The sequence below is a fragment of the Bos indicus genome, chromosome 1, assembly GCF_029378745.1.
Source record: "Bos indicus isolate NIAB-ARS_2022 breed Sahiwal x Tharparkar chromosome 1, NIAB-ARS_B.indTharparkar_mat_pri_1.0, whole genome shotgun sequence".
NCBI classification, from domain to species: domain Eukaryota; kingdom Metazoa; phylum Chordata; class Mammalia; order Artiodactyla; family Bovidae; genus Bos; species Bos indicus.
Genome location: NC_091760.1, coordinates 143,176,689 through 143,204,174, shown reverse-complemented (window position 1 = coordinate 143,204,174; position 27,486 = coordinate 143,176,689). Strand labels below are relative to the sequence as shown.

At 49.2% G+C, this 27,486-nt stretch overlaps 1 protein-coding gene across 6 annotated transcripts in view; it reads right to left on the bottom strand.

The window, feature by feature from the left end:
- SLC37A1 (solute carrier family 37 member 1) overlaps window positions 1-27,486 on the bottom strand; it is a 102,684-nt gene that overhangs the window by 49,327 nt on the left and 25,871 nt on the right. For 3 of the 6 annotated variants that reach the window (XM_070795364.1, XM_070795379.1, XM_070795353.1), the window contains 3 exons: window positions 21,873-22,061; window positions 10,580-10,661; window positions 358-490 (listed from right to left, as the gene is read on the bottom strand). In XM_070795364.1, the coding sequence (XP_070651465.1) occupies window positions 358-490; window positions 10,580-10,661; window positions 21,873-21,928 (271 nt within the window). In that variant the 5' untranslated portion in view covers window positions 21,929-22,061. Of the gene's footprint in view, window positions 1-357; window positions 491-10,579; window positions 10,662-21,872; window positions 22,062-26,211; window positions 26,461-26,949; window positions 27,113-27,486 lie in introns of those variants that run through there. The other 3 variants (XM_070795382.1, XM_019963038.2, XM_070795371.1) reach the window with 3 other exon arrangements.

Below are 27,486 nucleotides of genomic sequence, written 5' to 3'. Positions count from 1 at the left end.
ATGGACCAGGATGGGGGAATGGTTTCAGGATGATTCAAGCGCATTACATTTATTGTGCCCTTTGTCTCTATTATTATTATACCAGCTCCTCTGATCCTGGAGGCTGGGAATCCCTGCATATGGGCACTGGAGACACAGCAGCAGCTGAAGGCGGGAGGCTGGTTTGCTGGGAGGAGGGACCAGTTTGCAACCGGAGGCGTGGCTGCATCTATCCAAGGGCATCGTTACCGCTGCTAAGATCAGCTGGGCCAGGGGAGCCAGGCCAGCCAGCCAGCTCTGGGGTCTCCACCTGTGGAGGAAGCCTTTGGGGGGAGCACGGGGGTGGAGGTGGTGGCTGGGAACAGACGGAGAACTCACCGAACGGGGCCCAGCCGCAGTCGGTCCCATTGTCTGGGAGCTGGTGAGCAGGGGCATCTCTGGCTTTTTGGCTCCGGCTGCTGAATCCGACTTTCCCATCATTTGAAGCCGTGCAGTAGCTGTGCAATTCACCCTGGGACACCCGTGGGGTGGACAGAAGCCAGAGAGAGAGAGAACTCAGTGGGGTTCAGGGGTGCAGCGTGGGGACAGCCATCCTAGGGTGACTGTGTTCTCAGGGGATAAGGCACCCCTGGGGCAATGTCTCTGCAGGACCCACCGCATGTCTGCTGATGAGGACCTTTCCCGAGCTCCGCAGCGCCCAGCCCCTCCTGAGCACAGACACAGCCAGCATAGCCCGTACGGCCACCTAGAGACCACTGCTCAGAGCAGCCGGGCTGTGCCCAGGACCACGTGCCCAAAGCAGATGCATGGATCCATCTTGCTGTATTTATATCATTGAAACAAGTTTCAGGTCCACATGAGGCTGAATCTCAAAATAAGCCTTCCACAGAGGAGCACACGTGGGACTCTGCTCACGAGCTCAGGAGGAGGAAAAGAATCCAGGTGACACCAAGAGGACTGTGGTCACCTAGCGATGGTGGGGTAACGACGGGGACCAGGCACAGGGCGCCCTCGAGAGCTGGACACTGGCCAGACCTCAAATATTTGCCAGGCCAGACACTGAGGTCTGTGGACTTTACTTTGTGCAAACTGTATCTCAAAAACATGCCTAAAACCAGCTCAGGGTGCTCCTTAGGGAGGAGCATGCATGTTCGAAAAGGGCCATATGGCAGCCCGGGCCATCGTGGTATGGGGACCTGAAACTGGCGACTTGTTCCTTGAAACACAAGGAGTGGCAGACAGGACTGCATGCATCTGCCAGGCAGCCTGGGGGTCACACAGTGTCCCTCCCCAGACGGCCCCCGGCTCCCACTTCTTTCCTGCTGTGGGCTTTCTGGGGTTTTCGCTACACGTGGCTCAGATGAACCAATCAGTCTGGTATGAGTGAGGGTAGAAGGGAGGTGTCCTCAAGGCCAGGGAGATGGCCCTCAGGGGGAGCAGAGGCCTGAAGGGGCCAGGCCTGGGCGGATGTCAGGAAGGGGGCCCCGGCAGGGGCGTCTACCCTGGGGTCAAGACACACAGCAGCAGGACTGCAGTGGACTGGACCCCAGTCTGCCAGGTGGGGGCAGCCAGGAGGCCTGTCCACCACCTGCGCTTTGTGGACACCCTGTCTCTTCAGAAGGGAGTCACCAAAGAGGCTGATGTCCTTTAAGAGGCCACCTGGCCAGGGCCGTGGTTAGCCAGAGCGGACACCTCCTGATTTTACAAGGACACACACCTCTGAGACCTGGCCTGGCACACAGGACCCAGTGACTCTGGTCACATGGCTTTGTCGTCATCACTGGGCTGTCTTGCTATAATATAAACATGGCCCTAAAACTAGCCAAGGTTCTGCTTTCCAAACTCAAGGTAACACTCAGCAAAGAGCTTTTCTTAGCTGAGCTCATCCGCCCGGTCGTGGGGTGGGGCACCACCACCTTGGTATCCTCGGGCCCCCTAGGGCCACTTGAGAAACTGAGGGCGTGACTGTGAACTCAGGACAGGGCCTGGGGAACCTGCAGCCCTGCCCCTCTCCGTGAAGCTGGATTTCAGCACCTCCCCACCCACCTGATGCAAGCATCTCCTGTCTTTGCCCTCAGGAGCTGGGTGTGTTTGCCCACCTTCCCCTGATGCTTCTCTCGGAAGCCATCAGGGCCAGGCCCAGAGGTACCACTGATGCTGTCTATTCACCCTTCACTGAAGGAGCCCCAGGCAGGATGCGAGGACCCTGTAGGCTGTGTATTGGGGGTGGGGCACGGAAACCTGTGAGCAAGGCTGATGTGGGGTTCCTAACACCTGCGTCTCACAGAAGTCTGCGAAGAGGACCATTGTAGATGCCGCTCCCACAGCAGGTCCACACCCTCTTTCACCATCCACAGGGGATGGAAAGGATTAGAAAGCACCCGTTTTTGTTTCATCAACAAGCAGGAGAGGGTTCCTGTTTTGGTTTGCTGTTGCTGGTCAGGGGCACAGCCTCTGAGCCAGGATCTGGGTGCCGCTGTTCCGGCTTCCAGCCTCGGCCGAGTCACGGGAGGTGAGCTCCCACCGTCCGTTATGGAGCCAGCACAGTGCAGCCCACCCCAGCGCTGCTGTAAAGGTGAGCAGGTGGAGGTGTGTGTGGAGAGCTCCTCCTGGGGTGCTCAGTCCTCAGAAGCACTCAGAAACTGGCTAAGCTGTGAGTTTGGGGTCCAGCCACACTGAGGCACCCTGACGCCTCCAGCTGCCCCTCCTCTCATTCAGCCCCTTTCTCCCCCCGCTCTTTCACGTGAGAAATGCAATCTCCACCCCATCCCATGGAAAGGCTGCAGCAAAAGCAATAAAAGATTGAAGATTACTTGAGTATAATGAGTTCTGAGGATATTCCTGAAACTTGGTGTTTGCAGGAAGATAAGGACTAATAAAACTAAGATTATCTTAGTTTGTAAAAACAAAACAAACTCACCAGGTGAACTGATTCTTATCATATTATAAAATCATTTTGGGGGGGGTAGCTAGCCTTCTGTTTTCATAAAGGCAGTCTCCTTTGCAAATTTTTTACACATGAAATTAATCAAAACACAGCAGGCAGTTATTAAAAGTCGATCAATCAGAAGACAATGTGGCAGCTGAGAAATAAGAGTTGTGAGACGCCAAGGGAGGAGGAGCAGAATGGAACGTTCTTGGTACTCGGGGCTCATGACGGTTTAATAAATGTCTGTGTGATACACAATGGAATGGGAACAGTGAAATAAACCACAAAACAAAATGAACTGCCACAGTGATTGGCAGGTGGGGGTTGGGGAGCAAGAGAAGACAGGTTATCAGCATGACGGAAGGAGGCTGAGAACAGCCATGACATCACGCAGCACTGTGTGTGGGGGAGGGGCAGGGACAAGCGTGGGTGCGCACGCACTTGCCCATCAGCCACTTAGGCATAATTGTCTTTTATATAAATGTACATTAATGAAGACCCTATGCTCTAAACTCTGAACCTGAGCAACTACACCCTGAGAAACTCTATTTGCTCATTCATTCCAAAAACATGGGTTTGCTCTTGGGTTTTCTGGCCAAGGCCTCCTCGAAGCTGCTCTTTCTAATGGAGGAGATAACCCAGGGGGAATCAGGAAGGGGTCCAGAAGATGCTGACAGGTGACAATGGGGTGGGGGGGCAGGAATCAAGCCGGGGACTCGGGCCTCATCGGGAGGATGGGGTTGTGTCAGCTTCATTCCACCTTTGGATCACACGTGGAGTTTAGTATGTGCATGTACATAGATGCACACATGTGCACATACAAGTGTGTACATCATCTATACCAAGTGCATATGTTTAGACAACTTTCTAGAGCTCGTTAGGTTGTGTGGGGCCATTTATTCTAACTAGTCCTTCACGCTCCTTTTATAAAGCTCTGGGTTAAGAGAACTCTTGGCAGCAATATGCGAAAACAGTTCTAGAGGAAAAGTAAAAGTTCTGGTACCCGCTGTGCTCTGAGTAGTGGTGTCCCACCAAATTCATATGTCGAAACCTAACCCCTGACGTGATAGTGTTAGGACAGGAGGACTGGAGGAGGTGATTAGGTCATGAGGGTAGAGCCCTCATAAATGGGGTTATAGATAGTGAAGTCCTTCAGTCATGTCCAACTCTCTGCGACCCCATGGACTGTAGCCTACCAGGCTCCTCTGTCCATAGGATTTTCCAGGCAATAGTACTGAAGTGGATTGCCATTTCCTTCTCCAGGGGATCTTTCCAACCCAGGGATCGAACCCTGGTCTCCCACATTGTAGACAGATGCTTTACTGTTAGAGCCACCAGGAAAGTCCATAAACGGGGTTCAGTTCAGTTCAGTCGCTCAGTCATGTCTGACTCTTTGTGACCCCATGAATTGCAGCATGCCAGGCCTCCCTGTCCATCACCAGCTCCCAGAGTTCACTCAAACTCACGTCCATTGAGTTGGTGATGCCATCCAGCCATCTCATCCTCTGTCATCCCCTTCTCCTGCTGCCCCCAATCCCTCCCAGCATCAGGGTCTTTTCCAATGAGTCAACTCTTCGCATGATGTGGCCAAAGTATTGGAGTTTCAGCTTTAGCATCAGTCCTTCCAAAGAACACCCAGGACTGATTTCCTTTAGAATGGATTGGTTTGATCTCCTTGCAGTCCAAGGGACTCTCAAGAGTCTTCTCCAACACCACAGTTCAAAAGCATCAATTCTTTGGCACTCAGCTTTCTTCATAGTCCAACTCTCACATCCATACATGACCACTGGAAAAACCATAGCCTTGACTAGATGGACCTTTGTTGGCAAAGTAATGTTTCTGCTTTTGAATATGCTATCTAGATTGGTCATAACTTTCCTTCCAATGAGTAAGCATCTTTTAATTTCATGGCTGCAATCACCATCTGCGGTGATTTTGGAGCCCCCCAAAATAAAGTCAACCACTGTTTCCACTGTTTCCCCATCTATTTCCCACGAAGTGATGTGACCAGATGCCATGATCTTCGTTTTCTGAATGTTGAGCTTTAAGCCAACTTTTTCACTCTCCTCTTTCACTTTCATCAAGAGGCTCTTTAGTTCTTCTTCACTTTCTGTCATAGGGTGGTGTCATCTGCATATCTGAGGTTATTGATATTTCTCATGGCAATCTTGATTCCAGTTTGTGCTTCTTCCAGCCCAGTGTTTCTCATGATGTACTCTGCATAGAAGTTAAATAAGCAGGGTGACAATATACAGCCTTGACGTACTCCTTTTCCTACTTGGAACCAGTCTGTTGTTCCATGTCCAGTTCTAACTGTTGCTTCCTGACCTGCATACAAATTTCTCAAGAGGCAGGTCAGGTGGTCTGGTATTCCCATCTCTTTCATAATTTCCACAGTTTATTGTGATCCACACAGTCAAAGGTTTTGGTATAGTCAGTAAAGCAGAAATAGATGTTTTTTTGGAACTCTCTTCCTTTCTCAATGATCCAGTGGATGTTGGCGATTTGATCTCTGGTTCCTCTGCCTTTTCAAAAACCAGCTTGAACATCTGGAAGTTCACGGTTCATGTATTGCTGAAGCCTGGCTTGCAGAATTTTGAGCATTACTTTACTAGAATGTGAGATGAGTGCAATTGTGCGTTAGTTTGAGCATTCTTTGGAATTGCCTTTCTTTGGGATTGGAATGAAAACTGACCTTTTCCAGTCCTGTGGCCACTGCTAAGTGCCCTTTTAAAGGGACCCGCATGCTACTCTAGCATGGAAACATATACATTACCTTATGTAAAGTAGACAACCAGTGGGAATTTGCTGTATGACTCATGGAGCTCAAACCAGTGCTCTGTGACAACCTGGAGAGGTGGGATATTGGAGGTGGAGGGAGGTTCAAGAGGGAGGGAACATCTCTGATTCATGTTGATACAGGCAGAAACCAACAAAATATTGTAAAGCAGTTATCTTTCAAGTATAAATAAATAAGATTAAAAAAAAAAAAAGGACCCCAGAGAGCTCCTCAACCTTCTAGCATATGAAGACACGAGGTGGCTGTCTGCAGGCTGGAAGAAACTGATGATGCTGCCACCATGACTGGGGAAGTCCAGACTCCAGGATCATGAGCAAGAACGTCTGCTGTTTACAGCCATCCAGTCCGTGGGGTTTTGTTACAGCGCCAAGAGTGGACAAGATAGCGCTCAGAGCAGGGGGAAGAGGCAAACGGGCCCCACTTACGGCAGCGCCTGCTGGTGGTCAGCTCGTCTGTGCCACAGGCGCCCATGAAGACACACAACTGCGTATGCGGACACACGCCCACTTACACCGGTGTTCAGAAATACACCGGGAGGCCTTGGGGTCACTGTCTATTTTTTAATGGGATCATTCTACATGGACTTACGTACACTTTCACTCTTTTTACTCAAAAATACCTCCGAGGAATTTTTCTGCATCAACTGATTTTGCTCTAATTAATTTTTATGTTGTTGTACATATCAGAATATGAATTTACTATAATTTATTCAAACTTTCACCTGCTGATTAAGTTCACATAATAGCCAGGGTTTTTCCTCTCCCCTTTTCCCTTTTTTTTAATTGCCAATAAGGCTACAATAAAGATGCAATAAGATGTTTATGCGGATATTCCTAAGTGCTTTTATTTTTATGGACAAAGTTCCCAGAAGCAGGAACTGAAGGACAAGCATTTTTAATGTCAACAGGTGTTACCCAGACACTTCCCAAAAGGTTGTAAACCCTTCGCATCTAGCAAGGGCTGTCACTGTCTTATATGCTTTGCCCATTAGTGGGTATAAAGTGGCACACTGTTACTTGAACTTGCACTTACAGATATCAGCAAGCTTGCACACAGTCAGTGCAGCTCGTGAAATTCGGATCCCTTGCCCGTGAACTGCCTCTTCAGCGCCTCCGCCCATCGTTGCTCTGGGTTTCCCCACTTTACACCCCTAAAATGGACATGATCTTGTTCTTGGATTTGTACTTTTCATTCTTCACATTTAAATCTTTAATTCATCCATTTGTTTTATATTACAGAGGTTCAATATTATGAAGCTTCCAGATGAATCACCGCTTATTAGACGAGTTACCCTTTTCCCATCACCTGTCGCCATTCGACTGTGCTTCTACAGTATTTTCTATGCTATTCTACTGACCTCCTTGTTTGCTTTCATGCAATACCATAATCATTTGATTATAGGGGCTTAAAAATGTTATCTTTTTCACAATTTGGTAATTAATTCTTGGACATTCTTTTCATACTGGAGTGGGCTGCTGTGCCTCCTCCAGGGGATCCTCTCACCCCAGGGCTCGAACCCGAGTCTCTTACATCTCCTGCACTGGCAGGCAGGTTTTTTACCACTAGTGCCCCCTGGGAAGTCTATATAAACTCTAAGCTTATTTAATTCAATTAACAAAGACACTCCTGAGATTTTCATTGGAGTTGCATCCTATTTCAATACAAATACTTAGGAAGAGTGGAACTTTCCAGATAGCAAGTTTCCCTCCAAAGCCAAGGTGAGCACTTCCAGTCCCTCAGGCTTTGTTTTCTGTCCGCCTATGGACTTCAGAGCTTTCTTCTCCTGGTCCCTTGTGTGCAGAGAGAGCTGAACATTCACACTCAGATCGGTCTCCGCCCCCCGCAGAACCTGGATCCCAGCAGCTTTCCGGAGAACCCCCTGCTTTCAGGCTTTTGTTCTGGCCCAGCCCAGAGCAGGGGGCGGCAGGGAAGAGTCCCTCACCGAGTGTCCCTCCAGCCTCTAGGTAGGAGGCGGGGCTAGATCTAGAGCAGCTGAAAAGAGAACAAGGTTGTAACCCCACCTCCTCCCAGACCTGTTTTCATCTTTATCACTTATTTTTCCTTTTTGCTATCTACTAAAATCAGAGAAAATGACAGATATTAGCAGCAAGTATAAACAAAGCAGCCTCATGCTGACATGACATGTCAGGTCACTATAAATGGCATGAAAGAATGTGAATCGCTATGTAGGTCACCACCCCTGGTGATCAATTCTAGGGAAGCAAATATATTTTTATTTATTCATAATGTTTTAATAAATATGGGTGAGAGATAATTCAAACTGTCCCGTGGGTCAACAGGAATATACATAAGATGAGCTAAATCAGGCATGTGAAAGCCTTGTAAGGCATTACAAAGGAAGGTATCACATGTAGTGGGACATGTCATCCATCTCAGAAGGCCAAGAAGCCCCTGGGTTCTGATGAGGCTAATCCACAACCAGGCACATTGAAGGCGCTGAGTCAGACCATATGTGTGCTGAGGAAAATCTAGGGGTGATGCTGTGAATGTACTTAGGTACTTAAACCTACCCTAGAGGCCCTGAAACCCTGAATGTTCATTGGAAGGACTGAGGCTGAAAGTGAAGCTCCAATATTTTGGCCACCTGATGGGAAGAACTGACGCTTTGGAAAAGACCCTGATGCTGGGAAAGATTGAGGGCAGGAGGAGAAGGGGGCAACAGAAGATGAAATGGTTGGATGGCATCACCCACTCAATGGACATGAGCTTGAGCAAGCTCTGGGAGATGGTGAAGGACAGGGAAGCCTGGCGTGCTACAGTCCACGGGGTCACAAAAAGTCAGGCAAAACTGAGCAACTGGACAACAGAGACCCTGAGCCAGTGAGGTTAAGGGCAGGGATCCTGAAGTCATGGAATTCACCTGGCATGGTCCCAGCCTTCATGGAGGAATTAGGCTCCAGAGTCTCAATTTCCTCAAAGGGATGCTCTCAGGACAACTGTGATGATGATATTAAACAAAGGACTCGTGCGCCTGGTCAGGCTCGGGGCTCAGCCACAGTTACTGTGATTGATGAAAACTCAGCTAAGCTGCTCACAAGACTGCCTCATCATTAAGCCCCAAGCCCCCATCAGGGAAGCCAGGAGGGTGGCCCTGGCTACAAGGGGATGCGAGTAACCATCAGAAGGAGACCCTCTGGTGTCCAGCCCACCTGTGGGATGCTGCTGCTAAGTCACTTCAGTCGTGTCTGACTCTGTGCGACCCCATAGACGGCAGCCCACCAGGCTCCCCCGTCCCTGGGATTCTCCAGGCAAGAACACTGGAGTGGGTTGCCATCTCCTCCTCCAAAGCATGAAAGTGAAAAGTGAAAGGAAGTCACTCAGTCATGTCCGACTCTTTGTGACCCCACGGACTGCAGCCTACCAGGGTCCTCCGTCCATGGGATTTGCCAGGCAAGAGTACTGGAGTGGGGTGCCACCCCAGTCCAAACACAGGCCCTTCACTCATCAGACTGCTGCTGCAGGGTGACAGCTGCCCTCCACCTATCACGTCGGGTACTGGCCCCAGGATCCAAACCCAGCCTTTTAGGTTGGATCCTGAACCTCAGGAAAGCTCCAGACCTCTCTAGCTCCTTCAGTTCCACAGCACTCACTAAGACCCCTTCAACCGTCTCTCCCATTTTCATAACTTGCCTTTCTTGAGTCATATGTTTATTTCCCTAACCAGGAAGACAGGAAGGAGTTGTATTTAAGTTTCCAGGGGCAGTTGGTCCTTGGTACTGGTTTTAAAGATGCTGGTAGAGTGGATAAAGGCCCACCATCTCTTGCCCTGTCCCTTTCTCTCTTTTGAAAACCACATTTTAAGGTCTGCAAATATTTCCATAGTTATTAAAACTTGGCATATCAAAAAAAGGGAGACTATTAAAAGTGACTTGAAGGGCTGGGGAAATTCCTGCTTACTAGAGCTCAAGGAGGAACTGCAGAATCCTTGGGGTGAATGGACTATGTTTCACATCCAGTGGGAATTGCTAGAGTGCAGGGAGCACAGAATTGTCCAGAGAAGCATCAGCCTTGGCGCTGCTACTGGCCTGCAGACCACAAAGGCAGCTGTCCAGCACTCGGGCCCCTGGGGGAGCAGAGGATGCAGGACCACAAAGGTCAGAGGAATTACAGTCCTGGACCAGCGCCCCGCCAGCAAGGAGAAAGTGGGGGTGGGGAAGCTAGTGGGTTGTGGGGCAGAGAGGGGCAGTTGAGCTGTAAATGAGCTCTCTCTGGCCCTGGATGAGTTCCTCGTCCTTCTATAATAAAGAGTCAAAAGTCATTCAAGCCTGCTGACAGTCTGCAGGCAAAATGATGTCATTCCGATTCCTGCTTTTCCCCCAAGTTATAATTGGCTATTATGTAGGAATGTCTACTTTAATCTCCTTTTCTTCAAGTCGAGTTAAATGCCTGCTTAATAACTCCTGCCCACCCATCATTCACACAGAAATCCAGTGTTCTAAGAATAATGAAGAAGCAGAACCATTGTCAGACTTAGAATGAAAACCTAATGACTGCGGAAGCAATTTGGGGAGCAATTTTAGGTCAGATATATTTAGAGAGAAAATTCATATAAGACAGAATAGATATTTAACTAAGATCTAGAATTCTGGAATGGTCAATGAATATAACGGAAAATATACTACCACTGAAATTATAAATCCTGAAACCAGTTTAGAGATTTTAGATTCAGGAGAAAGAGAAACCAAAAAGCAGAGCAGCAAAATAGCTTGCTTCTCAAACAATCCATTTTCTCCATTTATCTCACGACTCTCCCTCACACTCCCCTCCCCCACAAGTGGCTCTTAAAGTAACTTGTTCCTTATAGAGATTACAGGCAGGAAATGAACCGAGTGCTTTGAATGATTTCTTACCTTAACTATGCTGATAGGCTTTCGAGATAAGTGAAAACTTGCATACAGCAAAAATGTCAAAATAAAAATGAAGGCTCTGTACCTGAAACACAAAACAGTGGCAGGGATGACATAAAATAATATCAGATGCCAGATGAGACAGCAATCCCACTCCTGGGCACGTGCCCAGGCAAAAGTAGCATTCACAAAGGCCCATGCTCCCCTGCGTTCACAGCAGCGCCATTCACAAAAACCAAGGCATGGAAACAACCTACACATCCATCGACAGATGAATGGATAAAGAAGGTGCGGTGTGTGTGTGACACACACACACACACACACACACACACACACGCACAGTGGAGTATTACTCAACCATTAAAAAGAAGGAAATAATGCCATTTGCAGCAACACAGACGGACCCAGAGATATCATACAAAGCAAAAGAGGTCAGAAAGAGGAAGACAAATACTCATAACATCACTTATACATGGAATCTGACACAAATGAGCTCATCTACAAAATGCAGACAGACTCACAGAGAGGACAGAGCTGGGGTTGCCATGGCAGTAACCACAAGGGGGAGAGACAGAGTGGGGGTTTAGGATTACCAGACACAGACTATCACATACAGAATGGATAAACAACAACGTCCCACCGTATAGCACAGGGAACTATACTCAATATCCCATGATAAATCAGAATGGATAAGAACATGAAAATGAACATAAATATGTATATCACTTTGCTGGACAGCAGAAATTAAATGCAACATTGTAAGTCAACTATACTTCAACAACATAATAAAAAATGCATTAAGAATACATTGCAACTGTATTCTTAAATTTCCTTATGCTGTATGCTATTGATTCAGTCCTATATCAAAGATGAATCCTATATATCATATCACTACAATAGAATATTTAAAACATGTGCCATTTTTACTTTGTAAATTGAAATTAAACATCCACGGGAAAAACTAATCAAAGAGGAATCTAGGACCCAGATGTACACATGTGCTTAAAAAGTAGACAAAAAAAAAAAGATTATTTAATTTGTAACAAAATTAACTGCAAGTGACTTACAAGCCTGCTATCCTGGGCATTTAAGATCATATTTATTTTTTTTTACTTTTTAGCTCCTCTGCAACTTTTTAGAAGGACACAAGAAATAAAGAAATATAAATATTTCACTGACCTCAGTGAGAACAACTCAGTGATGCCAACAAGCTATGAATAAGGTCAATGACATAAAAACTATTGGCCGAGAGCCCTGGTTTACGAGAAAAGCAGTTTGAGAGGAAGTGCTGAGCTGTATGGAGCGACAGACAAGATGCTCTAGCAAGAAGATGAAAGTTTATTCTAGTCTGAACGTTTGAACCATGCTATAGAAAAACAACCCTTCAGGGAAGAAAACAGGTCAGGAGGAAAACGTCCTTGGCAAGAGATGACAAGGGGCTGCAGCCAGGAAGGCAGGCCCTCTGCGTCTTGAGGCCCAGCTCCCAACCCTGAAGAATCCATTCTGTTCTGTTCTGGAAATGCCAATGATCTTCAAACTGTGTGCAGGCTTCACTTGGTCATTAACCAAGGTGAAGGCAGAGGCCACAGAACCCAGAGGGGGCCCCTCTCTCTTTCTCTGCAGGGGAGCCACAACCCCAGGAGGGCGGCTCATTCTAAGGCCCTCGATATGGAAGGACCCTTGGGAGAAATGGGTGGCAGAGGAAGAGATGGTTGGATAGCATCACCGACTCAATGGACATGAATCCGAGTAAACCCTGGGAGACTGGCATGCTGTAGTCCATGGGGTCTCAAAGAGTCAGACATGACTTAGCTACTGAACAACAACTTCCTCCTATCTCTACCCACGTTTCCAGTGTTGTGATTTAGTTCTCAAGGTCAGCTTCCTTCACTAACATAAAGACTCCTAGGGGTATCTGCCTCTCTGCCCACCAGAAAAGTAAGTAAGTGAAGTTGCTCAGTCATGTCTGAGACTTCTCGACCCCATGGACTGTAGCATGCCAGGCTCCTCTGTCCATGGGATTCTCCAGGCAAGAATACTGGGGTGGGTTGCCATGTCCTTCTCCAGGGGATTTTCCTGACCCAGGGATCAAACCTGGGTCTCCTGCTTTGCAGGAAGACACTTTACCATCTGAACCACCAGGGAAGCCCTGACTCCAGAAAAGGTATGAGTTGAATATTTCCAGATTAAAAAAAAAGTCATATTTCAGATGGGGGGAAAAAGACTTGGTAGTACAATAGGACTCAAAACTTCATCCTCTGGAACACCTGTGCTCAGTGAGTACGCACCACACCGACTTTGCCAGCTATTCAATAAACACTTGTAAAATGAATGCCCCCAGGCTCTATTCCTCAGCAAGGAAATGCTTGCTGATGAAGTTTCCTAGGCTTCTTTGCTCTTCAAGTCCCTATCAATGAGCAGATAGGAAAAATGTGCAACTATAACAAAATGACTGTGTCATCTACCTCAAAGAATACAGACTGCAAGTTCAGTGGATTGGTGACCAAAATCCAGCCTTTGTCCTTATATTTCTGAAAGTTGTCATCCTGGTAGGAGTGGGGGGGGGGGCCCTCATTTCTTTGCTGGTATCTCTCCATGATCCCACCCACTGCTCCTCTGTGCTAACTTAGGAAGGTTCTGGACCACTGGAACTTTCAACACTTGACTCTCCAACCCACAGCTAGATCCACTGGTCACTCAGATGACCACTTGCTAGGGCTGGTGTAGGCTAGGGGCGACCTCGGTCAGCCCCCATTTGAATGCAGAGTTCCCTTTTCTCACCTCCACAAGGAGTAAGAAAACGTTCTCAGACTGAGTCACCTCCAGCCCCTCCAGAACCAGAGTCTGAGAGAAAGATCTGGAGCCCTCAGGGATGCTATGTAGCACCGGCTTACAGGTGTGCTACCCACCAGGAGAATCTCATAATCACCTAGCCCAGAAGGATGTGGAGTGAGCGGCTCTACTTAAATGGGCCTTGGGCTCATGTTTGCCACACTCTACCCAGAACTTTCCACTTATAAACATTCTAGTTTTATTAAGAATGTTTAAAATATAAATATTAATATTAAAATATATTTAATATATTAAATAGAATAAATAAACCCAGAAACAGAGAGTTTGTCTTGTGTCCAGGTCTAAAGAGCCCTGGGGCCCTAATACACCTGCATTCATATTTAGGCTGTCTCAGCTATACAGGTTACTAAAAACTAGCCAGTCATCCCGGGCCCCTGCTTCCTTCTCCAGGGCCCCTGCCTCCTTCTCTGGGGCCTCTGCCTCCTTCCCTGGGACCCCTTTCTCCTTCCTGGGACCCCTGCTTCCTTCTCCAGGGCCCCTGCCTCCTTCTCTGGGTCCCCTGCCTCCTTCTCTAGGGCCCCTGCCTCCTTCTCCTGGGCCCCTGCTTCCTTCTCTAGAGCCGCTGCCTCCTTCTCTGGGACCCCTATCTCCTTCTCCTGGGGCCCTGTCTCCTTCTCTAGGGCCCCTGCCTCCTTCTCTAGAGTCCCTGCCTCTTTGTTGGGGCCTCTGCTTCCTTCTCTCATGAGTGGTTCTGCAAGTGAAGCTCACTTGCACAGAGCCTGCAGGGTGGATGGAAGTCCCAGGACTGCCCCATGCATGGTGATGTGGACCAGAGCACAGTCATCGGGGACTACAGAGTGGAGAACTTGCCTCTGGATGTTTTCAGTTCAGCTTTGTGTGGAAGTGAAACACCCTAATGAATCAGCCCCTCTGGGAAGAGTACAAGCCGTGCCTGCCATGCTAAGTCACTTCAGTCATATCTGACTTTGCAACTCCATGAACTGTAGCCTGACAGGCTTCTCTGTCCATGGGATTCTCCAGGCAACAATACAGGAGTAGGTTGCCATGCCCTCTCCCAGGGGGTCTTCCTGACCCAGGGATTGAACCTGAGTCTCTTATGTCTCCTGCATTAGCAGATGGGTTCTTTACCACTAGCGCCACCTGGGAAGCCCCAAGAGTACCAGAAAGTGAAAGTGAGAGTCCCTCAGTTGTGTCTGACCCTTTGGGACCCCATGGATTGTAGTCTGTCAGGCTCCTCTGTCTGTGGAATTCTCCAGGCAAGAATACTGGAGTGGGTAGCAGTTCCCTCTTCCAGGGGATCTTCCCAACCCAGGGATCCCAGGTCTCCCGCATTGCAGGCAGTTTCTTTACCACCTGAGGTGGCCCAATATTGTCTAGGAAGATCAGGGGATGCTTGTAAGCCCAGCTGATAGCCCTGGCTCTTAGGAGGCCCATCAGATTCTACCACTTGCTCTGTGACCTTAGCAGCGTACTCAGAGGCAACCCGCCCTGCAGAGTCAGGGCAAAGGTCAACTTACACTGCACACCAGGCATTTCCTAGAGACGGAATAAGTGTCTCCGGAAGAGGAACCTCTATCGTTTATTTAGAAACCATCAGGTCAACTCTATTCCCTCTGTTTCCAAGTCTATCCTTTCTCCCTCTTTCCGCATCTTCTTACGTAGAACCCTGGGGAGATGGGAAAGGCCGGCCACTAGAGGTTGAGTTTTCCCTTCCAGAAGGTCTGAACATGGCCCCACTGATCACTTTTAAATCACAGCAGCCACGCTGTGGGGTTGGTACCTTCCTAGTGGCCATGGCAACACCCTTGTCCTGGAAGGCAAGCAGACTTCTCACTTCTGGGGGTTATCCTGGATTATGGGGATGAAAGGCCTAAATAGCCCTCTGGAAGTTCTTTCCCATTTTGTAATTCTATCCTCACCTACTTTCTTCCTTTGTCATTTACGAAGTAAGGATTTTGGATAATATTTGTTTTATCCATCTTGCAGTGGATTTAATGCTGTTTCCCCAAAACTGAAAGTGAAAGTTGCTCAGTCGTGTCTGATTCTTTGTGACTCCCCAAACTGATGTCCATTATAAATCTTAGAATGTGACCTTATTTTGGAAATCAGGTCTTGCAGAGGTAATTAGCTGAGGTCATACTCAACTCCTATAAAGTTGAGCGCTGAAGAATTGATGCTTATGAACTGTGGTGTTGGAGAAGACTCTTGAGAGTCCTTTGGACTGCAAGAAGATCCAAACAGTCAGTCCTAAAGGAAATCAGTCCTGAATATTCATTGGAAGGACTGATGCTGACGCTGAAGCTCCAATACTTTGGCTACCTGATGTGAAGAACCGACTCACTGGAAAAGATGCTGATGCTGGGAAAGATTGAAGGCGGGAGGAGAACAGGATGGCAGAGGATGAGATGGTTGGATGGCATCACCGACATGATGGACATGAGTTTGAGTAGGCTCTGGGAGTTGGTGATGGACAGGGAAGCCTGGCGTGCTGCAGTCCATGGGGTCAGAAAGTCAGACACCACTGAGCAACTGGACTGAACTGAATACTCAACTCCAGGTGGTGCTAGTGGTAAGAACCCTCTGGCCAAAGCAGGAGACCTAAGAGATGCAGGTTCAGGCCCAGGGTGGGGAAGACCCTCTGAAGGAGGAAATGGCAACCCACTCCAGTATTCTTGCCTGGGAAATCCCACTGACAGAGGAGCCTGGCCAGCCATGGTCCATGGGGTCATAAAGAGACATGACTGAAGCACCTTAGCATGCATATGGCGTCATATAACTCACATATGATGTCAAATCCACTGAGATCCTAAGTCCAGCTATGGGACTTCATAGAAGGCCATGGGGAGACAGAGACAGACAGGGAGGAAAGGTCACGTGGCAATGAGGGCAGAGCAGGACAGATACTGCCATGAACAGCCAGCAGCCACCAGAAATGGGAAGAGGTGAGAAAGTGTTCTTCCCTCAAGCCTTCTGTGAAAGCACAGCCCTGTGACACATGGATCTCAGACTCCTCCTTCCAGATCTATGAGAAATTAATTTCTATTATCTTAAGCCACCCAGCTTGTGGACTTGTTACAGCACCCCCAGGAAACTAATATAATCCAATACTTTGATTCCTGTTTTGTGTTACATTTAGGCTTGTGAATATTAAGCAAATACAATTAAAAGTGAATAATTTGATCCTTAACTTCATTGGTGTTCCACTTACTTTCTGTAGTTATGTCTGACAACAGGTAGCATTCTTTGTATCTAGCAATACTATAAGACTAGCATTTGGGTTCGGAGAAGGCAATGGCACCCCACTCCAGTACTCTTGCCTGGAAAATCCCATGGGCGGAGGAGTCTGGTAGGCTGCAGTCTATGGGGTCGCTAAGAGTCGGACATGACTGAGTGACTTCACTTTTACTTTTCACTTTCATGCATTGGAGAAGGACATGGCAACCCACTCCAGTGTTCTTGCCTGGAGAATCCAGGGACAGGGGAGCCTGGTGGGCTGCCCTGTATGGGATCGCACAGAGTCTGACACGACTGGAGAGACTTAGCAGCAGCAGCAGCAGCATTTGGGTTAAGCTCGAGTTTCTAGCCATGAAAGCCTCTCCCAGCAATGCTCCTTCGAAGCATCCTCAGAAATGTCCTAGATGCTGCCTGCGTTCCCAGATAAATGGAAGCCTGCTCCCAGTTCAGAGACTCAGGGGAGAATACAGCTTCCTTCCTTGAGTGTTATTTATCTAGGTAATAGGCAAATAAGAAGTTAAAAAAAAAATGCTTTAGATGAGAATACCTGAACAGTAATGACCTGGCACAGAAATGAGTGAGAAGACATCTTACTTTAGGAACAAGGAAACCATGCATATCGTGACAGGAGTCCCTCTAGAGCACCCTAAAGGGGGCCATGACGTCAGTGATGTTAAGTACTGACCACCTGGTTTGGGGGCTCTCTGCCTCATTGCCCGTCAGAGAAGATACCATTTTCTCTCTAGTAATTAATAACCAATTTGTGGGAAAACACTCTGAGGTTAGGTAGCTAACCCAGTTGTTTACCCAACTTTCTCCCAATTTTGTGTGTCTACTGATGCTCCTTACCTAATCCAAGCATTCCTGATGGTTTCAAAAGGTGACATTCCAGCTTGGACACTCCTGCTCTGTACTCAGTGGCTGGCATCCCATTATGGGAAAGAGCTTTCCCTCCTCCCATTTATGCTTATTCAGTTATAGGAGCATGGACTTGTTTCTGTCAATGGGCTATAATCCATTACTAGTATTGTTTATTTAAAATATTATCCCAGGGACTTCCCTGGTGGTCCAGTGGTTAAGAATCTACCTGCCAATGCAGGGAATATGGGTTCAATCTCTGGTCTGGGAACTAAGATCCCACATGTCATGGCACAACTCAACCCACTCACCGCAACTACGGAAGCCTGTGTGCTCCGGAGCCCCAAGACAAGAGCAGCTGCAGCAGTGAGAAGCCTGTGAACCACAACTAGAAAGCAACCCCACCCACTACAACCAGAGAAAGGCTGCCTGCAGCCACGGAGAGCCGGCGGGTTGCAAAGAAGACCCAGCACAGCCAAAAAAAAAATCTCATCTCATATTTGGCCAGTGAGAGCCACTTCATTTTTAAGCACTGTCTTATTTTTTGACACCAGATATTCCCGGCTCATCTCACTTTCCCTGCCCAGTGATGACACCATCCCAGTCTCCAAGGATGCCTGCCTGGCTCCTTCAATAGGAAACGGTACACAGAAACCAAGATCGAGCACCAGGGGTGCTCACTGCTGCTGGGATGCTGCTGTTTCCAGGGCCTATCTCCAGCCAAGAGAAGGCATTTTACACACCTGCACCCACAACACATACACACACAGCACACACACATACACACACATCACACACACATACACACACATCACATACATCACACACACATACACACACATCACACACACATACACACATCACACACACATCACATCACACACACATCACACACACATCCACACACATCACACACATCACACACACACATCACACACACATACACACACATTACACACACATACACACATCACACACACATCACACACACATACACACACAGCATACACACACACATCACACACATCACACACACACATCACACACACATACACACACATCACACACATCACACACACATACACACACATCACACACACACACTTCTCTGCTTACCTGCTCTCCAGTTTTTCTTGATATCTTTCATTTCAACCCAGCACCACACAATTCATCCAGTCCCCTCAGCCCCACCAATATCTGTAACTCCATTACCGTTAGGGAGAAGCTGTCTCCTTTCTGTGTTATATCTGAGAACAATGCGTAATTTGAATCTAACCATGAGGAAACAACAGACACATTCAAAAGAAGAAAGTCTATAAAATAAATGGCTTGTACTCTCCAAAAATGACAAGCTTACAGGAGACAAAGAAAGGCCAAGATATGGTTCCAAATGAAAGGAAACTAAACACACAGGATGAGTAAATGCCGAGTGTGCCCACACACTAGATCCTGGCCCAGGGGAAAATCTATAAAAGAAAAAGAAAAATCTATAGAAAGATTTCAAAAGTCTATAGAAAAGTCTATAAAAGCCATTATTGGGCATTTGAACATGGACTGTGGATTAGATAATAGCATTACACCATGTTAAACTTCCTGATCTTGATCTTTGTGTGCAGTTATATGTGCTATGCTTAGTTGCTAAGTTGTGTCTGACTCTTTGCAACCCCATGGACTATAGCCCACCAGGCTCCTCTGTCCATGGGGATTCTCCAGGCAAGAATACTGGGTTGCCATGCCCTCCTCCAGGGGATCTTTATAACCCAGGGATAGAACCCAGCTCTCCCCCACTGAGGGCGGATTTTTTACCATCTGAGCTACCAGGGAAGCAGTTACATGAGAATATCTTATTTACAGGAAATACATACTAACGTATTTAGAAATAAAAGGGTATAATGTCTGCAACTTGCTGTCAAATGGTTCATGAAAAAGTGTGTGTGAGTGTGTGTGTACATACATCTGCACACACACACAGATGAGAGAAGGTGAAGGGAGAAGCAAATGAGGATGAACATTAAGAATCTGCCATTGAGCCTGGCCCCACAGCTGGACTGTGCTGGTGGCTCAGTAGTAAAGAAATCCTCCTGCAATGCAGGCAATTCAACAGGAGATGTGGGTTTGATCTTGGGTTGGGAAGCTCCCCTGGAAAAGTGCATGGCAACCTGCTTCAGTATTCTTGCCTGGAGAATCCCATGGACAGAGGAGCCTGATGGGCTATAGTCCATGGGGTCACAAAAGAATCAGACACGACTTAGCACATGGCAGAGCTAGACCAGACACACCTCACCATTTGCTCTGCCCTAGGCTCACTCTACTTGAGATTCAAAGTCCCAGGACAGAGAGGCTGGTTCGCCCACCTTAGGCCCACTCCTGCCTCCTGCTGGACCTGGGCTACAGCAGAAGGTCAGTGGGACGGAGCCTCAGGGGTCTCTACTGGCTTCTGTAAGGGGACAGAAGATCCTGAGACTCCCCTGCTGGTCACAGCTGCATGCAAGGGAGGGAAGTCAGCCCCCCAAAGATCAGAGTGCTGCTAAAAATATATATTAATAAGTGTCCTTGGCAGGAATGTTGACACTGATTCTCTCACAGCCAAGGAAGCTGAGGTCTAGAAAGGTTAAATAACCTTTCAAGGTCAAAGAGCAAGTCTGAGGTAGAGATGGAACAGAAATGAAGACAAATACACCATCTCTGTGCTACTCAAAGAATGGTCTGTGGACCCACAGTATCACATCACCTGGGAAATGGAGGTTCTCAGGTGCCACCCCAGGTCTGCTGAGTCAGGATCTGCATTTTAACAAGTTTTGAATGATTCCCATGCACATTACAGTGTAAGAAGCAATGTTCTATCTCTAAGGGTTTAACCTAAAAAAAAAAGGCGGGGGCGGGGGGTGGATTTGTGATTATAGGAGTTCTATGTAAATTCTTATCATTTCCTCCTGTGAGTTTGAAAAATTGTATCCAAATAAAGTTACAAAAGAAAACAAAAATAAATACCCACTAAAAAAAGGTACGTGTTGAACTACTTCTGTCTAGACTAGCGCTAGATGGGAAACGAATCGACAAGTGAACTATTCCAGGAAGAGCCAGATGTCTGAAGTCACTTCTGAGACCCCATGGGCACACCAGCCACCAGCCTGGGCCAGAGAAGCTGCAAAGGATGTGTAGGCGGCACATGGCTGGGAGATGGAGCCTAAGGGACCCAGAACACATGTTGTGGCATAAACATTACTGTGAGCAGAAGGTGTTTGAGTTTCTGAAATCTCTCATCTGCCTAAAAACAGAGCCTCCAAAACAACTCAACTGTCATCAATCCTCCCTGCGAGCAACTAGGAGAGACTGAGTCTTAGTACCAGAGGCGGGAAGCACCCACCTCACACCCAAATAAGACTCTGTCCAACTGTATCCTGGCCCCCTGCCAGTCTCCCAAGGGCCCGTTTACCTTTCCAAAAAGTCATTTGCTTTCCCAAACATGCCCTCCTCCTTCTCTTCCCCTACTAAAGTGGTATATACACCCCAAATTCTAAGGCCCCCAGGAGTCACCTTTTTCTGTGAACTCCCACACATATGTGGCTAAATCTGTCTTCTCTCTTGTGCATCTGTCTTTCGTCGATTTAATTCACATGCCCCCAGTCATTCAACCTAACAGGGTAGAGGGAAAACACTTCTCTTCCTGACAGAGATCAGCAGGAGAGAGTGTGGCTTAGGGACGAGACAGCCCAGCTCTAGACTCCGCCCTCACCTTCAGCCTCCTCCAAGGAGTGTGTGTGGGATTCATAAGTCTCCTAGGAGAAGGACTCTCAGAGAGCACATAGGGTGCTCTCGGAACAGAAAGGGGTGTTTTGGTCTGTGTTTAACTTGTTCAGATTTCATTTTCTCTTCCAAAGTCCCAGCTCAGCGAGGCCACTCGTAGAGTTCAGAGTTAATATACTTATTTCACCCACAGCCATTTACTCATCCTGCTGCTGCTGCTGCTAAGTCGATTCAGTCGTGTCCGACTCTGTGCGACCCCATAGACGGCAGCCCACCAGGCTCCCCCGTCCCTGGGATTCTCCAGGCAGGAATACTGGAGTGGGTTGCCATTTCCTTCTCCAGTGCATGAAAGTGAAGTCGCTCAGTCATGTCCGACCCTTAGCGACCCCATGGACTGCAGCCTACTCATCCTACCAAGATGATATTCAGTGGACTAGAAACCACTGAGAACCCCAGAGGTTTTCAGTCTGTCTGTCCCTGCAGAAGCAAGGGTGGACAGCTCAGCAGCGTTCCTGGTCACCACTTCCACCATGGATAAACCACTCAACAGTTATGGGGAGGGCGGGCATCCACATGTGTCTTATCAGGAAACTGGGGGTGGGGGGCCTGCTGGCTGCAGGATGGCACGGTGCCCCCGACTTACCACTGATCCCTGGAGAACGAGATGATGAAGCGAATGCCAGGGGGAAGCTGGGCCATTGACGCCTCCCTGGATGTGGAGCTTCGGTCATAAAATAAGATGCTTCATAAATAAGTTCTTAATCCCAGGAAGCGAGTAAGGATGCTCGTGGGGACTCGCCTCCTCTCTTTCCTCCAGGAGAGGCTCAGCTGTCTACAAGGAGAAGGAGGGGTGGAAAGGTCAGGCGTCGTCAGAGGCCCTGGCGGAAGTAACTACACGCAGTGTGGTCACCCAGCCCAGAGCAGAGCCAGACGCAACAGGGCGCTCCCACCATAACAGCCACCTGGTGGGGGTGGAGTGTGTGCCCTGCGGGGGCAGCTTATTCAACTATCACTGAAAGGAACTTCACATGATGTTCTGAGGGTGCAATGAAGAGAGAACGGCTGAATTTATTTCCATCCGGAAGGCATCCAGAGATCAACCGCTCACTCTTCACCACCACACTCCGCAGAGCTGATGTTCATACTCACAGGAGACAGAGGTCACACCAGGTGCTCAGTCACCAGAGGGCCACCAACCAGCCGGTCCTGATTCCCCCACTGGGGGCCAGGCCACGCCTGAGCTACAGTAACAGAGAGGAACGTAGGCCTGGACCAGGTGGTGGGTCATCAAGCCCATCATTTGACTGTGGCTTTGCAATGGAGTCTAAATACATGTAATGCCATGGGGATGAACACCTCGAATCAGCCCCCTCATTTCTCACTCCTGTGGTCACTGCAGGGGACTTGGAAAATGGCCCCTTTCTGAGCAAGACAGGAAGAAAGCGGCAGGGAGGCCTGGCCGCCCATTCCAAAGCCAACCTCAACACGTGTGCTGTCTTCCAGTTTTTCTCCTATGTTCACTGGGTGAGGAGGAATCTTGGGGACCCATGCATTACATCACAGAGCACATCACGCCCTCGGGAGCATGTATGGTTCCATCTTAGTGCTTATGGAAAAGTCACAGGTTATATGGTGTTTTTAAAGAAGGCTACTTTTGATGGAACACTGATTTTGATTTAAAGCTTAGAAATGTATTTAATGTCTTTAAACAACTTCCTTGAGATAACAGACAAGTAACAGCCAACAGTTCTAAGTTAGAGGATCTAAAATGGGCCTCAGGATCCCCATGTTCACGCCTGCCTTCCCTCTAGGGTGAGCTTTCAAAATGCACCTTGGCAAGCCATCACACAGCTATGAAATTAAAAGATTCTTGCTCCTTAGAAGAAAAGCTATGACAAACCTAGACAGCATATTAGAAAGCAGAGATATCACTTTGCCAACACAGGTATGTGTAGTCAAAGCTACGGTTTTTTTCAGTAGTCACGTACGAATGTGAGAGTTGGACCACAAAGAAGGTTGAGTGCTGAGGAACTGATGCTTTCAGTGCTGAAGAAGACTCTTGAGAGACACTTGGACTGCAAGGAGATCAAACCAGTTAATCCTGAAGGAAATCAGTCCTGAATATTCATTGGAAGGACTGATGCTGAAGCTGAAGCTCCAATACTTTGGCCACCTGATGGGAAGAGCCAACTTGTTGGAAAAGACCCTGATGCTGGGAAAGATAGAGGGCAGGAAAAGGGGGTGACAGAGGACGAGATGATTGGATGGCATCACCAACTCAACGGACATGAGTTTGAGCAAACTCAGGGAGATAGTGAAGGACAAGGAAGTCTGGTGTGCTGCAGTCCATGGGGTTGCAAAGAGTCAGACATGACTGCTGCGATGCTGAACAACAGCAAGCTGTCATACCTGTCCCCTGACCCCCATCTCCTCTCAGAGAGGCAACGAGGCCCCTCCTTCTGCTTCAGCCAGGAGAACTACACCTTTGCTCCTCCCAGCTCATCATCCTGCCTGGAGTGCCACCTGCCCTCATGGCTGGCCCTGCTCTGGGTAATCCCAGGCATGTCACAAACTTCCTGCTCCCTCACTTGCCCCAGCTAAAAACAGGGATGGTAGCATCTACATTTTTGGGTTGCTATTACAAATGAGATGTGCGATCTGTGGACAGCCCTGAGCACAGAGCCTGGTGTGGAGGAGATGCCCAGTCAGGAGGAGCTGGTTCTGTTCTCAGGAGACATCACGAGAGGCATCAAGGGACTGCAGGCGACCACCCAGCCCCCATTCCCTGGTCTAGCACAGAGCCAGCGCCCAGGAGACGTGTGGAATCAAGCTCCACAAGCGTTTCAACACTGTTGTTGCTCATATTTCTAGATTTTAAAAAGATTTTATTAAAATTCTGCTCAAAATGAGTGGGCTCCTACTTGGACCTAAACATACTTTGAGAAGGGGCTTCTCAGGTGGGGCTAGAGGTGAAGAACTCGCCTGCCAATGCAGGAGACATAAGAGACCAGGCCTCCATCCCTGGGTTGGAAAGATCCCCTGGAGAAGGGCATGGCAACCCACTCCAGTATTCTTGCCTGGAGAATCCCATGGACAGAGAAGCCGGGCGGGCTATGGTCCATAGGGTCGCAAAGAGTTGGACACAACTGAAGTACCGCACCCATACGTTGAGAAACAATTTTTGGGTGCTGACTTTAAAGTAAAGGATTTGGTCTGAATTTTACAGCGTCCGGGAATGGATGGTCAGAAGCAAATGTCCTCCTCTGTCCAGACACTGCTTCTCTAGGTACAGCTTATCTGGAAGTATCCAACTGCATCTACTACACCTACTAAGGGACTGCCCTGGTGGCTCAGAGGCAAAGAATCTGCCTGCAGTGCAGGAGACTCGGGTTCAATCCTTGGGTTGGGAAGATCCCCTGAAGGAGGAAATGGCAACTCACTCCAGTATTCTTGCCTGGAGAATCCCATAGACAGAGGAGCTGAGCGGGCTACAGTCCAAAGGGTTGCAAAGAGTCACATATGACTGAGCGACTAAGCACACACGAACACACCAACTCATCAGTCAACCTCAATTCAAGGCTGGTAAAACTTGGAACTTTAAAACAAAATCCAGAAGACACTGGAAAAATCAGCAGGAAAAAAAAATCTTGATTTCCTTTGAAAACTACGGTTCTTCCTCCTCCTATAAAATGGGGTAACTCCAGTGCTATAAATTTTCACCGTTGGTGCAGTTAAGATGTGTAAACACAGTGATTTTACACGTTAGACGTTAAGAGCTCGATTTAATTAGGCCCTTTCCTCCAAAGTCTGACCAGTGACCACTGACCATTCCAGCGAGGGCTGGTCAAGAGCTCCGAGGACAGGGCTGACAACTCTGTGCTCTCCTGCCAGCCCCCGGCTGGCCCAGAGGCTGGCCCGCGGCGCTGGACACCTGGGGCAAATTCAGGTTGGTCCAGTTTCCCTCAGTCCCCTCCCCCACCTCGCTTCCTCTGGGCAGATCCCCTGCAAAGAGAGAACAGCAGAACTGGAGCTGATCACTTGGTTTCAGCCTTGTTTTTGACACATAACCCAAGTACATAAAAAGAACATGCACTTTTTAAAAAATGGCTCTTAATAGACACCTGGAACTCACAGCACCACAGGAGGGAAAAGTGTAAGAATATCCAGTTTCAAAGATAACAACTTCAGAAGCACCCCACAGCAGCATCTCTGTTACAATCCACAAAGCACATTTTTATACCCATCATGCGAAAGAGCCCAACTTAGTCTATAAACTGTAAAACTATGAAATGGAATGACCTGAAGGCAACATGAATTCTGGAGCGCCACCTTTGGCCTCACCACTTGCGGAAGAGTCCTGTGTACTCACTGGAGGTGGAAAAGAGACTCAAAGGCAAGCAATGAAGAGAATAACACAGAAAGGGTCTTCCCACAACTGAAGCTCTGTTGTCAGTAGTCAAAGCAATCCCATGCATACCTTAAATAATCTACCTAAAGGTAAAGCTTTTAAGCTGGGTCTTATTTTAAGGCAAACAAATTTTCATACATTTTTCTTTTATGAGGGAGAGAAAGGTAATGAGTGAGGGAAACTTGCTTTCCAGAGAACACATTTTCTATGGTCTGTGCTTTAGGCAATATTAAAGATTAATGACAAAAGCCAGTATCTCTTTCCTGGGCTTCAATACAAATGCGAACCCTCCATCTCGATCGCTTTCTCCCACCAACAAGCAGCACCCCAGGTGGTGTGCACAACACAGAACCTGCAAAGGCGCTTCCAAAACCCTGTGGTAAGACTCTGGGGGTCTCCAGTCCTGGGTTCTCAAGGTTGATTTTAAAAGGCCTTAAAGAAAGAGCCATGGGGAAATTTAATCTAGTTACCAACTCAGACGTCCTCAGAAGATTGAAATTCAAGGGCAGGTGGGCACTGTCCAGGCGGGCAGCTCAGGGAGAGGAAAGGAAAGACGGGCTAGAGAATTTCAAACCTGACGGTGGGGCGTGGGGCCTCCAGCACTGGGGTCGCAGTCCCGGGTCGCCAGGTCACCGGGATCAGCAGGGTGGCTGCGGAGGCTGGGACGGCAGGAGGGTGGGGACAGGAGGAAAAATAAGCCAGACTGTGGTTGCCCCGAGGCCGGGTGACTTTCCGGGGCTCTGAGTCCTGTAAATCACTCCCGGAGGCTCCGGGCTCTGGGGACCAGCCGCTCAGAGACAAACAACCCGAAGGCCCCGGGTGCGGGCGGCGGCTCCTCCCCGCGGTCGGTCCCGGAGGAGGACAGGCGGGCACGCCCCCGTCTCCGCCGCGCGACGGCCCAGCGCCCTACTCCCCGCGCGACCCCCGGCATAGCTGTCACCGCGGCCCAGCGGCCCGGGAAGGGCCCGGGAGGACTGCTGTGCTCGCCCGCGCCCGGAGCTCCGATGGGCGGGTGCCGGCCCAGCACCGGCTCCGCGCCTCCGCTCCCGGGTCCCGGGGCGCCCGGGTGATCCCGTAGACCCACCCCCGCCCGGCTGCATCCGCCCCCCTGGGCCTGGGGGGCGCCCGGCCCCGGACCAGCACAAAGACGCGCGCCCGGCGCAGGGACCCCGGCTCCCCGCGCGTCGCCAGCGCTGGCAGGTGTCGCTCGGCCCCGGCGCCCTGGTTCCCAGGCCCGGCCGGCGCGGGCGGTGGGCAGGGGTCCGCGCATCGCAAACCCTCTCCCCGCCCCGTCCGGGTCCCCACGCCTCACCTGCGCCCCCGGGCCCGCGCCCCGCCGCCCGGCCCCGCAGCCGCGGGCGCTTCCTGTCGCGACTTCCTGGGGCGGCGCGGAGGCCCCGGCGGCCCTTTCACTTTCAGCGATCGCGGGGCGCCGGCTCGGGCCCCTCCCCTCCGGCTCATCCTCCTCCCGTCCTCCCCCGGCCCCGGAGCCGCCCGGGGGCCCTGACAGCCTGGGGACGGCGGGCGGGGCGCCCCCACGCGGAGCCCGGGGCATCGCCGCGCAGGAGTCCTCCCCGCGGCCCCAGGTCCCGGCGGCACCTGCCTGCGCGCGCCCGGGCTTGAGTTCCCACTGATCGAAGAGGCGTTCCCCAAGGACGCTTAGTCCTCAAGGCAGGTCCTACCCAGAGCGCGGCTTCCGAGAAAGGATGGCACTAAAGGGGCAGCCTTGCCGCTGCCACCTGCCCCCAACATTATTCCTATTGCCTCCTTTCAGGGGTCAGACTTAGACTGACGTTGTATTAAATGAAAATGGGGCCCATGATAGCTGTGTTGACCCATCTTTGATCAC